Source organism: Prionailurus bengalensis, chromosome B3, assembly GCF_016509475.1.
Source record: "Prionailurus bengalensis isolate Pbe53 chromosome B3, Fcat_Pben_1.1_paternal_pri, whole genome shotgun sequence".
Lineage (NCBI taxonomy): Eukaryota > Metazoa > Chordata > Mammalia > Carnivora > Felidae > Prionailurus > Prionailurus bengalensis.
Window position 1 is genome coordinate 35,162,549 of NC_057355.1, and position 12,979 is coordinate 35,175,527.

Sequence of the window (12,979 nt, forward strand, 5' to 3'; positions counted from 1 at the left end):
TTTCAAATGTTAGGAGACAGACTGGCAGCAGTTGTAAACTGAAACCTGGTTGTATGCAGAGTAAGCCCGGCAGGGGTATGAAGGAAAATGGAGACAATTTGAAAGCGTCACTCTGTATGTGTTTGTGTGTTAAATTAAAGTGCGACACATTTGCTTAAAATAGAATTTTATATCCTGTTTATCAAGGCTGTTATATAACTTCACGGTAGATCCGAAGACTGAAACTGGTTTCGAATGTTGTCTTGTGGAATAACCAAATTCGTCTCTTAACAGTGTTGTCATGATGTCGCGCGATGTATAATAAGCACGTTTTACAATGTGTTTGAGTCATTTGTCCCCAGTAGACCTGAAATTTATTACTCAGAGGAGAAGTATGCATTTACAGTATATTCTTAGCTGCTCTTTTCTATCACTCAGCTGTCAAGGCCTATGGAATCTAAAATAGAACCTGACCAATGGGAGACCGTCTACCCCTTGTTTACAGGAGGATTCGGAGGTGGACAGTTTTATCATGCACTGCAGCGTCTGGGTTGCAGTGTTGAGGCAGGATGTTGAGTGCTGTGCAGGTTTTCCAGCAGAGTCCCTGAAAGGGACAGCTTTGAAAGACAGCGTCTAAACAATAAGAAACAGGAGGAGTTACGGTACCTGACTCCGGCCGCTCGCAATCAAGGGCCGTTCAGCAAGGAAGATAATTTTCAAGCGGTATGAAGGCGGAGAAGGATCCCGAAGACGAAGAAAGTATCGTTAGAGATCCAAGCTAAGTGTAGCACAGCATGAAGATTGTAGAGCAGGAAGATCTGTAAAGCGAGGGACGGATTCACTGGTTAGGAGTTGTGTCTGAGGGCGTGCTTTGTGAGCTGCAGAGATTTGTAACCTAAGGCGAAGCCGTTTGCTGCTAGCGACAAGAAACTAAATCCTGTCTATGATGAACTGTTGGTTTTCTTGTGCTCCTAAGAACAGAGTAGGTATCCCTGTAGCGCAGCGTAACAAAAGATTCTTGGTTAGGCTTTCCAAACCGTATTCTTTTAAAGTGGACTACTGTTTTATTAATTTTGGTCTCCTTGTTTACTGTCTTTCTGTTTGATTAGTAGGCTGGGGTTAATGATAGAAAACAAAAGTTCTTGTTTCTTTTTCTGGATTTCAGAAGCTCATAATAGAATCTTCGTAATTGAGCAGTGTTTCTGTTAACTGACAGTGGACCGAATGGAAACGGCACTTCGTGGAGTGGAACTGAAAAATCACATGAGAATATGAGACTTTGGTCATGTTTAACTATCTCCTAAAAAGCCTTACTTTAGGAGTTTACAATTTTTTTTCAGTGTTTTCAATAACTCTTTTCCCCAGCAGCAAGTTTAATTGGAAATAAAACAGATTGTTTTAGCTGCAAGCATAAACTAATCAATTTAGAGCCAGTATTTGTGTGTTAAACGTGACTTAATCCCTTAGGCATTTGAAAACACAGAGTCTCTTAAGCCTGCATCTACTACCACTCCCCAGTCGAGAGTCTGTAAACTGTTTGGTTTTAAAGCTAAAGAAGGGGGTGCCTAAAATGTAGTTTAGACCTTGAGCCAATAAACAGGGCGAGTCTCAGAGTTGACAATTTGTGCTTTTGAAGCTAGGCGGAAGTGGGCTCATCTCCAAATTTAACTGATTTAGAGGCAGCAATTCTGAAGTCTGTGTAGGTACTTGAACCGGATTCCATTGAAACATTTCACTTCAGGAGTGGGTTAAAAATTTCATGTATTTATCTTTTTCTCCTATTCAAATTTCATATACAGTTTCACTTTCTTTAAGTATGTCAGGAAGACATTGCTTATTTAGCTAGAAGACTGGTGATTTTGTGTGGCCGTTTGAAGGAGATAGGTGATATTAAGTAATCATAATGATGAAACATTTAGAGGATATGCTTCATATAAGAGATTCATTTTTTCTCCCTCAGGGATTTGTTATGGTATTTGTGGACACAGGAATTGTTTTGTAAGTTTAAGTGAAAAATAGGTACATCTTTCTTTGTCCTGGAAATAATACTGGGCTTAGTACAGAATTTAGCAGTAAGTTTACTGTATAATATTTTAAAAGGCTAAAACCTTACTTGTTTAAATAATGTATGTTTTAGTTCTGGGTTCTACATTTCTGCCTACTAAGAAAAAAATCCAAGTTATTGGCCTTGGAATGTCTTGAATATATTTTCTCCAAAGCTGAAAATAACCTTGATACAATTAAGGTGTATATCATGTGATACATACTCCTATTTAAAAAATTTCCTTTAATCTTCCTCTTAAATATATGTACTGAGTTTTGTTAATATTAAAAAAAAAATCTTTTTTGTATGTTGAATGTAAAAAAGAAGGGAGAAAATGAAAGTCACCTGTAATCCTATTATTTTAGGATTTTAAAGTAGTTAATACTTTAGAGGCTTTTTTTTTTAAGTTTGTTCTATGTAGAAGTTTCTTTTTATTCTAATATGTAAGCTTAATGAATTGCTTTCTGTGTTGAGACAGAGACAGTGTACGTGTGTGTGTCTGTGTGTGTGTGTCTAATTTGCATTTATAAATATATTCCCAACAGTATCTTTTAAATAAGGTGGGGGGAGGGAGGTGTTTTAAAATGTGTACAGAATTCCACTGCATCTAAGGTCTTGGGAGATAGGTAACCAGAGCCAAATCTGAAAGTATGAGTTAGAGAGTAGGAGAAGGACACATGATTCTGGAAGTCATGAGAAGTCTTGGTTGGGTTTGGCCCCTTATGTTTTTCAATGTCCCTGGAGCCTTGACTTTTCTCATTTGTGAAATGGGGATGATGATTTTAGTTTATGGGGGTTGTTTGCCTGGCACGGGGTACGTCTTGGGCAATTATTAATTTCCTTTCTTGGCTCTGAAGGCAAAGAAAACAGAACGTGAGAAACATGCCCTTTCTCAAAAGCGTCGTTTGAAATGCTTCTTGAATATCAGGTGTTTGGAGAAGCTCTTCTCGTGAAGTCGGCATAGCAGGGAGAAGGAAATGTGGGATGCGACTCGACATTGAGTGATACATTATGCAGTATTGTCTTCCTTCCTCTTCCTTCCTGCTTTAGAACGTCTTGCTAATATAGTATATAGAGTAGGCCATATTTACTTTTTTTTTTCTTTTTGTAGCATGCAGCAGATTGGAATAAATATGATGACCGACTGATGAAAGCTGCAGAAAGGGGAGATGTAGAAAAAGTTTCCTCCATCCTTGCTAAAAAGGGCATCAATCCAGGCAAACTAGACGTGGAGGGCAGATCTGCGTAAGTATTACTGATGCTAACTCCCCCAAGGGGATTTGGGTATGCTCTTGGGACACAAGTGAAATTTGTGAATTGTGGCTATCAACTTATTAATTTAAAAAGCCTCGATCAAAAACCATGCTCTACAATCTTTCACACATTGCTTTTCAGACATCATAGACTAATAGCTGTCCTCAATCTGAAAGATTTTCAAGCTAGACCGAGAACGCTAAAATACGACCCAGTGGTCTAGTTGTTTAGGCTCTATGGCAAACCGTAGCCTGGGTTGTTTGGTGCATTTCTGCGTATCACCTTTTTCATATTCCTTATCCCGTTTGATCCTTGCAGCGGCCCTCTGAAAGCAGTAGGAGAAAGTCTACAGAGGTTAAATAACTTGGTCTAAACTCATGAAAAGTCACAGAGCTGGGATGTGAACCCCCAAGTTTTCTGTGTTGGAAGAGTTTTCTGTAATTACACGGACTTTTCCTCTCAACTCCCGATCTGTTTTTATATTCGGTAATCATTTTAAACAAGAATGTGTAGAACAGAAGAGGCAGAATAACTAGTGTGTCTTAGGGAGGCACAGGGAGTGATCCCACTCTTTGGCTTTGGGGTCCCCGAGAACGACTACTGGCTTGTTGACCTTCTTATCTTTCCTCCCGCCCCTCCCGAATCTTCTTCACTTGCCTTCCTGTTGAGGGTGGGAGCAGTTGGGTTAAAGGGCAGGTGTATGGTCCGGCACCATGCTCTATAATTATAGCAGTTAAAACCTCTGGGAAACCTTCCAAAGTTAGAGGTGAAAAGTCTCATTTCCTAAAATTCCTCTCAGTCTTTCATGAGTTTATTTAGAATATTATAACTGGAAGCCAGATACTAAATATAGAAGTGAATGTTAGGAAGTGGACAGTGAAAGTTTGATATAGATCAATACGTTAGGATGCTTGTATATTTAAGTACAGGAAACATAGCAAAGCACGACTTAAAAATCAAGTTGGTTTTTAATACCAGTAAGGTTTGAAAAGTTCCAAGTTTTTAAATGCTGTCTCAGTTTTATCAAGTAGGCAGTCTGATAGCTGTGACAACATTAGTTATTTTGAGTCCTGCTCCTATTTTTGCTAAATTTTAAGCTATTTTTAGGGCTCACAGTATAAACAGTAAAAATTTAACATCCAGAAGTGACTTTGTTTCTCGTGTTTCTTTTTTCCCAAATGCCAACATGTTAGAAGATACAGGAAATCTTTGGGATGAAAATCTTCAGTGAAACCTGATTTCTTCAGTTCTGCCTATCCATGCTTTGGATGTTTTGAATGAATGATTGCTGTTAATGTCTTTTAAATCTGAGGTTCAGTTTGGAGTGAAATTATTGGTATTGATGGTCAGAGTTAGAAAAATCTGGTGTAATTTGATGAACTATGAACTTTAGTTTGTGAAATATGTGAGTAGTTCTAGTCTCTAAGGTTTTCACTGCAGGAAATAGAAGTCTTTTAGGATTCATGGGATAAAATATTTTCCTTTTGCTCCTTGCACACAAACTGTATTCTTCCTAAATTGCATACAAACTGTATGCTTCCAAAAGCATTTTGTGTATAGGACATGTTACAAATATGCTTTCTGTATATTATGTAATTACAAAAGTGAGTTCGTTTTGAATGACTTGTTTCTTTTTTTTTGTTTTTAATTTTGAAATTTAAGACCAAAGTAACCTGTGCTTCTTGACCTCAGTCCAGTTTCAGAAATGAAATATTTGAAGCCTAGCCATAGTCACTGCAAGGACTTGTTTTCTTCCTGTTCACCTCTCTCCTAGGGTTCAGCCCATTGCCAAAGCAAAATGGGACAGAGTCACCGGAAATCTCCACTGCCACTTGGAAAGTCAGATACCAATTGCTGTCCCTCTGTCCCCTAAGGCTGTCAGAAGTGACGTTTGTTTGGCTCCCAGCTGTTTTCTCTGGAATCAGTAAATGCTCCTTGGCAAAAAATGGTTTCAGATACCACCCTCGCCTCTCTGGGCCTCTCTCCTTCCCTGCATCCTGGTCTAGATATTTTTCACTATCTTGTTAGCTTACGGATGCCCTCACACAGATGTCGTAACGGTTTATGTGGTTTTTCCCATTGTCCCGTATTACCTGGGTTTCCTGTTGTGGAAACACAAATACAGGTCTTGTTTTTAAAAAGACAGCTTCTGGGACGCCTGGGTGGCTCAGTTGGTTAAGCCTCCAACTTGGGCTCCGGTCAAGATCTCACGATTTGTGAGTTCGAGCCCCATGTCGGGCTCTGTACTGACAGCTCAGAGCCTGGAGCCTGCTTTGGATTCTGTGTCTTTGGATTCTGTGTCTTTCTGCCCCTACCCTGCTCTGTCTCTCTGTCTCTCTCAAAAAATAAACACTGAAAAAATAAATAAATAAATAAATAAAAAGACAGCTTAAAGTTGATTTTTTTATATTGAAAAAGAGTATTTCTACAAACTAATTTTTCAGATTTCCTTTACGACTCTTTGTATACAAGTTAGTGATCGATATGTCTTCTTTCTGAAGTGTGCTATTTATAGCACATCTGCATTAATAATGCATTGTAGATTTGTTGTGAATTCTGCCCTTTGGTACATCATCAGTGTAATGTTGATCTGTTTTTCCTTTTTTTTTTTTTTAAGTTTATTTATTTATTTTGAGAGAGAGCGAGAAAGAGAGAGAGAGAGCGAGTGAGCAGGGGAGAGAGAGAGAGGGAGAGAGAGAGAATCCCAAACAGGCAGAGCCCAACACAGGCCTCGGAAACTCATGAACCATGAGATCATGACCTGAGCCGAGATGAAGAGTTGGATGCTTAACCGACTGAGCCACCCAGGCGCCCCAGTTGATTTATTTTGAAGAAAGAAGTCTTCCAAATTTTTGAGCTAAGAAAGGAAAACAAACAAACAAAAAAATGTTCCCTCCAAGATTGTTGGGAGACTAAAAGTGTTTGCTTGAAGGAAATTACCGTTCCTCAAAAGGTTCTAATGGTGCATTGCACGGTATAATTCCCTACTTTGGTATTGAAAAGAGATTTATAATCTTATAGATTTATAGTGGAATTTAATTCCACTGTAAGGAGAACTTATCTGATTCCTGTGAACACCGTATTCCTTTAATCAGAAATATCTCTGTCTCTCGAATTCAAATTGTACACAAACCTCCTTTATTTTACTTACTAGTGCTTGGTGTCTGGTTTGCATTTAAATCCATCATGATAATACTAGTCGAGACACATGACGGAGTGTTGTAATATCTGGAAGTGAATTTGCAACCTATCTCCAGATTTTGTCTCTGAGCATTTATTTTTTTTTTAAGTTTGTTTATTTAAGAGAGAGACAGCATGAGTGGGGAAGGGGCAGAGAGCGAGAGCGAGCGAGAGAGAGAGACAGAGAGAGAGAATCCCCAAAGTGCAGAGCCTAATACAGGGCTCGAACTCGTGAACTGTGAGATCATGACCTGAGCTGAAATCAAGAGTTGGTTGCTTAACCAACAGAGCCACCCAAGCGCGACTCCAGGCATTTAATTATTCAAATATTTGAGGGCCTGTCATCTGTCTGGTACTTAAATTGGTCTGGGGAATGTAATAGGAAGCAAAACAGACAAAAATCCCTGCTTTTGTTGAGTTTATACTTGAGTAGGAGGAGAGTGACAGATTATAAAGAAAGACTGTAAAGAAAATAAATCTTGAATTTGTGTATTCGATAATACGTAGTTCTCCATAGAATAAAGGCAGGGATTGGGGAAGTAGGCATACTAAGGCTTCAGGGAATGGGGAATCATAGACATTTTAGATGACGTGGTTATGGAAGACCCCTTTTGAGAGCGTGTTCAGAGTTTGTCTGTATCCAGGCACCTGGCAGAGAGCTTGCACATCCTTATCTCCTGGCATCTTCACAGTGGTTATTGTCCTTATTTAGGGTTCAGTTCTATGTTGACCCGATTTCAACATCCTTTGCTAGCAAGCCCTACTGTGTTTAGCTGCCAGTTTGGATTTGGTGGAGTATAGTCAATCAGTCGCTGTCTGTTCTTACTCCGGCCCAAAGATTTTTGTACAGGTTGGTTGGTTAATAAAGTGTTAGATGATCAAAGAAACAATGGGATATTTTCCACTGTATCTGGAATACTTGATGATCTAAAGTAAGTTTTTTAAGCAGCCTTTACTTGCCTTATTAGGAAGCTTGTGCCTTTATGCCTGTTTGTGTGAAACTTTGCCCAGTCATACAGGTCTGTGAACAAAAGGAAGAATGGGTGGTAGTTGTTGGTACTTTTGGGGAAGATGACTTTTATGGCTTTCCAAGCGTTGCTTAGTTTGTTGTCCTGAAGGCTTTTCTCTGCAAGGTTTAATTTGATAATTCTAAAGAGAAGGATTAAGTGTTTTGATTGTCTTTGGCCTTAGCATTCTGCGATAACTTGAGTTGTCTTGGCAGTTTCAGTATATTTGAAACTAAGCAAAATAATCTGATAGAAAATTTTCCGTGCATCTATCAGACTTCTAGCTCCAGTGCCTTCGCTACTGAATAATAAACTGTAGAGTTAGCGGTATTATTGTATACATTTTCTATTATTAAGACTGTTGAACATTGGAATATTCCATTGGTTCCAAGGAGCTATTTCTAGGAGGTTTTGGCTCCTTATGTAAATTTGGGTTAAAATTAGTTTTTCAGTAATAAGTGATAGGTTTCTTTTTCTGACATAAAATATATAGGTGTTTTAATGTAGCCTTTAAAACATGTGTGTGTGTGTGTGTGTGTGTGTGTGTTGAATAAAAGGTGACGTTGATGTAACATTTAAGTTGACATTTAGTAGTTTCTGTGCATAACAAATATTTTCTTTTTGTTTAGCTTCCATGTTGTGGCCTCAAAAGGGAATCTTGAATGTTTGAATGCCATTCTTATCCATGGAGTTGATATTACAACCACTGACACTGCAGGTGGGTTTGCCTCCATAGTCAGTTGTGCAACAAAAAGAGAGGACAAGCCTTGTCCACTGCTGATGTTCTTAATCAGACCCGAACGTGACTTAAAAAGAGAAGTCCTTAATTTTCTCTTTTTAAATAGTTAAGAAAAAGTTTACTTCTGAGGTATCGTCGATGGGAAGAGGTGAAGTACAGGGAAGTGCGGAGACAGGGTTGCTGAACTGAAGTCAAGTGCTGGTCTTGGTAGTGTTCCCGAATCCTAAAATTTCAGGTTTTGAAGGACCTTTAGGGGCCATTTAGATTCTACTCCTGTAGCCTCGAGTATATGAATTCTTGCTGTCATGCCGTTGTTCAGCGTTGGGTTGAACATTTCTCGTGACGGGGAACTAACGGCCTCATGACAACAACAGCGTTACCACTAATGATCATAACAAGGAGAGCTGCCACTCACATCACCTGCTACTCTGCTGAGCACACGAACACGTGCCAACTCATTCTGTCCTCACACCATCCCAGGGAGGCTGTGAGGCACTGAGCCATTCACTGACTTGCCCAGGGTCCTTCAATGGATGAGCTGTGACCGGAGTCTGCCTTTACCATTATGCCGTGCAAGGAAGCCTGTGCTGTATTTGGTTAGCTACATTTAGAAAAAAACATTTTTTGTAGACAGTTTGAAGTCTGGTTCTTTCTGTGCCTTCTGCTTATATGTAGTCGTACCCATGTCTGTCTTTCAAACTCGTACAGCCTAAGTTTGTCTGCACATCACAGGATAGACCTTTAAGCATGTGAAGATAGCCATTGTCTTTCTTCGATGCGCACGCTGGTTTTCTCAGGATGACCGCTCTCCGTTGTCTCGACAGCTTATTTCTCTGCAGTTCTACTTTGTTATTCAATAAATATAGGAGGTGACCTAGAACAGAGAATTTCCTTAACAACTTTCATATTTTATCCTGTGGTTCCGTATATAGACAAATAAATACATTACAGTTAAACCAGCATCGTGTTTAGAAATGGAAGGGAGGTAGAGGGATAGAGAGATCTCAGTGAGTTAGTGAGGAAGATCTTCACCTAAAGATGTGTCAGCTTCTAAATCGAAGAACAAACTCTATTCATCTGCCACCTCTGAACGAACAGAAGAATATGTTAATTATTTACAAAAGCATTCCATTGGTGTGGAGGAATATTTAGCTTTAGAAATTTCAGACTAACCGTGTATCTCTTTAGAACTCTTTAGACTTTATGTAGATATTGTGCTGATTCTCATTCAAACAAGCATCTTTCTTATGTATTGTCTGTGTTCTTTCCGCTCTGGGTATTTTTGCCTAGTGGCCGATCTAGTGACTTTTGCCCTCCCGCCTTCAGAGAAGATAGGTTCAGTTGCTTTCCCAGGCTCAGCAGACATCATCTCATGTGCAGCATTCCAGCCTACTCTGCTTCAACTCTTTGTCTTTTGTTTTTGCTGTTGTCCAGTTATACTTTTATTTACTTTGGTTTAGTATTTTTCTCCATCGAGTTGTCCTGTCCTCAGGGCAAGGACCTTGTCTCATTTGCTGTCACATTGTCAGTTGTAGTCCAGATGTGGATATTGGAAAACAATTCAATTAAAAAATGGTATGTATTTTATCTTAACTCCTTGATTTGTTACCAGTACAAACGTAGGTGAAAGATAACCAGATTTCAAGTTAGTGTGGTTTGGGTTTTGAGGTATTTGTGACCCAGGTCTTACCAGGTAGGCATTCATAGTGTCATTCATAGTGTTGGGTGTAATTCATAGTGTTGTGCTTTAGATTTTGATGTTTCCTTAATTTCTTTACTCTGTCCTCTCAAGTGGCTGGATTTGGATTTGGCTAAGGAAATACCTACCTGACGTTTTTATCTGGTCAAGTTTCTATGGCAGTTTGTTGAGTACCAGGGACTGTCACCACTGTGCCTTCCCCCACCGTCCCACTCCATACTCTCTCTTACTTTCCATGTAAATGTGACAGTTTTTCTTGTCAATTTTCGCAGTGTAAAAGCTCTAGGAAACTTGTCCCATGAACAGTAACAAATTGAAATTTGAAATCATCACATCTGTCTTATTTGTAATTCAGGGATATTTAGGTATGGATGAGTATGTTGTACCTGTACCCGTTTAAAGACCCGGACTCACTGCTAATTTGTTCTGGATCAGTATTCAGAGTTAATCTTTCAGATGATAATTTCCTTTAAAATTGCACATTTAAAAAAAAATTTGTGTATCTGAGAGAGAGAAGGAGAGAGAGAGCAGGAAGGGCAGAGAGAGTGAGAGAGAGAGAACCCCAAGCAGGCTCCACGCTGTTAGCACAGAGCCCGATGTGGGGCTTGATCTCCCAAACCGCGAGATCATGACCTGAGATCACGAGTCGGACACTTAGCCAACTGAGCCACCAGGCACCCCTAAATTTTCACATTTAATACACATTATATTTGAACAAGTTGTCTTATTTTCAGAGACACAGTCCTAATGAACTTTGAATTTTAGTTGAAAATTAGTTTCTTTCATTTAGGTCTCTTACCTTCTTGCACTTTAGTGTCCACACTGCCTGTTTGGAATTATTATGAGAAATCTAGGTATGTTTCTCACTCTCCTGTCCCCATTCTCTTTTTCTCTTTCTCTTCCTCTCCCTCCCTCCCTTCTTTCCTGTGCCGACTTAACTTACTTACTCTGTCTCAGGCACTACTGTGGATATTGGAGATACAGTGATGACTATGGCAAAGTTCTTGCTCTTTATGGATTTATATGTTTAATTTTTCTTACCCCCTTCATTGTGTTGGCGTGTATATTATCTCTTATTAAAATATCGACCCGAGTGAAAGCGTGCTGATAAGTTAAGTGTCCTGTCAACTAATGTTGGAAAAATGAGTCCCATTTCTTTGGAAAATTCACGCGTGAAGGAAATAACCCTCCGTGGATGTCTTTAATTATTTCTTTTCTAGGAAGAAATGCTCTTCACCTGGCTGCGAAGTATGGGCATGCATTGTGTCTACAAAAACTTCTACAGGTAGGAAAAGTGGTTAATACTTCAGCTTTATTATTTTGACTACAAATAATAGACGTGTTTTCAATGTGTTTTTGGAATTTGAGATCAAAGAAAATAGTGGGCTAATTTTGACTTACGTAGTATCTTTCCCATCGTTTGTGAAAGAACGTGAACAATAAAGAGCAGAAACTCTGAGGGAAGTGAATCGCATAACTCGGTGTATTAAAAATAAATAACAAAGGCTTGACCTTCCTGTTGACATTAGCTGGAGACTGGAGTTTTCTGTTGTCTAGGCTGTGACATAAAGTGATACAACATAGGCTCTCTATATTTCTATATAAACATCAGGCACTTAGACTATATGATATGAATGCCATTAGTTAAACTTGTAGTCAAGCAGTCACAGAATTCCTTGAACTAGTGGGAAAGGGTCCCACCATACATTTCCATAAATGTTGTTGCCACGAAGTTTCACAGCAGACCTCCTTTGTTTTTCCTGATTCAGTTCAAATTTTAACTCTTGGTGAGAAAAACACCCAAACAATAACAGTCTCTGCATCCCATGCTATTATAATGTACCATATGTTTTCCTGTTTGGTGAAAAACTCAACTTTACAGTATAATGTTATTTGTTTCATGTCAAAATATTTAGTGGCTTGTCTAGTAGACGTTTAGTTTTTTTTTGATAAATGGAATATTTTAAGATTAAATAACAGCTGTTCATTTGAGTCTAGATATTTAACTGTAAAGTAAAACTCTCCCAGATGACTGAGTTTCTGTGTTTTAACAGTACAATTGTCCCACTGAGCATGTAGACCTGCAGGGGAGAACCGCACTTCATGACGCAGGTGAGCGAAGGTCGCGCTTGGACAGAAGCAATTATTCGTTGAAACGGCTAGGCGTTTAAATTAATTTCAAAGTTTTAACGTATGTATTTGTATGATTCGCAGAGAAACAACATTACGAAGTTTTTGTTTATGCAGATTTGAAATTTATTTGATTGTACAGCTTAAAAAGATTCAGCCAACGTTTCCGGGCTAGTTTGCTAGATATCCAAAGTCCAAAGATAAATAAACCATGATCCTGCTCTCAAGGAGCTCCAGGCACCGTGTGTGTGTGTGTGTGTGTGTGTGTGTGTGTGTGTGTGTTATGAGAGGAGCAGAGGAACTGGTAGGAGAAATGGGAAGATGACTTTTCTTTTTCTTAAAAACTACTTTTACCTAATTAGCATGTCTGAACATCATTTTTCTCATCTGCAAAATGAAGTTAATACTACTGCAGTAAGTGGTTTTAATTAAATCATAAATAGTGCCTGGCATGTAGTAATTTCTTAATTAATGGTGGTGATATCTGTTGGTTTAGGTCTCAGTGCTGATTTTCATGTTTCTATAATGTGCTGTTTTTTTAAAAAAAGATTTGTCCTAGTAATTTCACAGAGTTTATTATGCATACTTATGGATCTAAGTTTATCTGCATTATTCTTTAGGTGTCTTCAAGGCAAAGGTTAAGTATGAAAGTATTTTTGGAATGTTCAACAGTCTGACCTCTGGCCTGACTCTTAAGTCTGACATTCCTACATTTTGTTGGAAGGCCAAAGGAAAGAAAAATAGCTACCTTCTCTCTTCATGTTTATGGAATCTCTGCAGTAGAGGAAAGTGGTCTGAATGAAAAATGCAATAAACTGCAAATTTCCTTCAAACTTTGGTATCTTTATTTTAGTTTTTTAAATAATTTTTTAAACGTTTATTTATTTTGGGAGACAGAGTGTGAGCGGGGGAGGGGAAGGGAGAGAGGGAGACACAGAATCCGTAGC

The 12,979-nt window shown here is 38.8% G+C and overlaps 1 protein-coding gene across 3 annotated transcripts in view; it reads left to right on the plus strand.

Moving 5' to 3' along the window:
- Positions 1 to 12,979, plus strand: part of UACA (uveal autoantigen with coiled-coil domains and ankyrin repeats) — a 95,823-nt gene that overhangs the window by 48,741 nt on the left and 34,103 nt on the right. The window contains exons 1-5 of one of the 3 annotated variants that reach the window (XM_043554025.1): positions 332 to 961; positions 3,135 to 3,268; positions 8,094 to 8,182; positions 11,123 to 11,187; positions 11,957 to 12,014. In XM_043554025.1, coding sequence (XP_043409960.1) covers positions 923 to 961; positions 3,135 to 3,268; positions 8,094 to 8,182; positions 11,123 to 11,187; positions 11,957 to 12,014 — 385 coding nt within the window. In that variant the 5' untranslated portion in view covers positions 332 to 922. Of the gene's footprint in view, positions 1 to 331; positions 962 to 1,643; positions 1,741 to 3,134; positions 3,269 to 8,093; positions 8,183 to 11,122; positions 11,188 to 11,956; positions 12,015 to 12,979 lie in introns of those variants that run through there. The other 2 variants (XM_043554026.1, XM_043554024.1) reach the window with 2 other exon arrangements.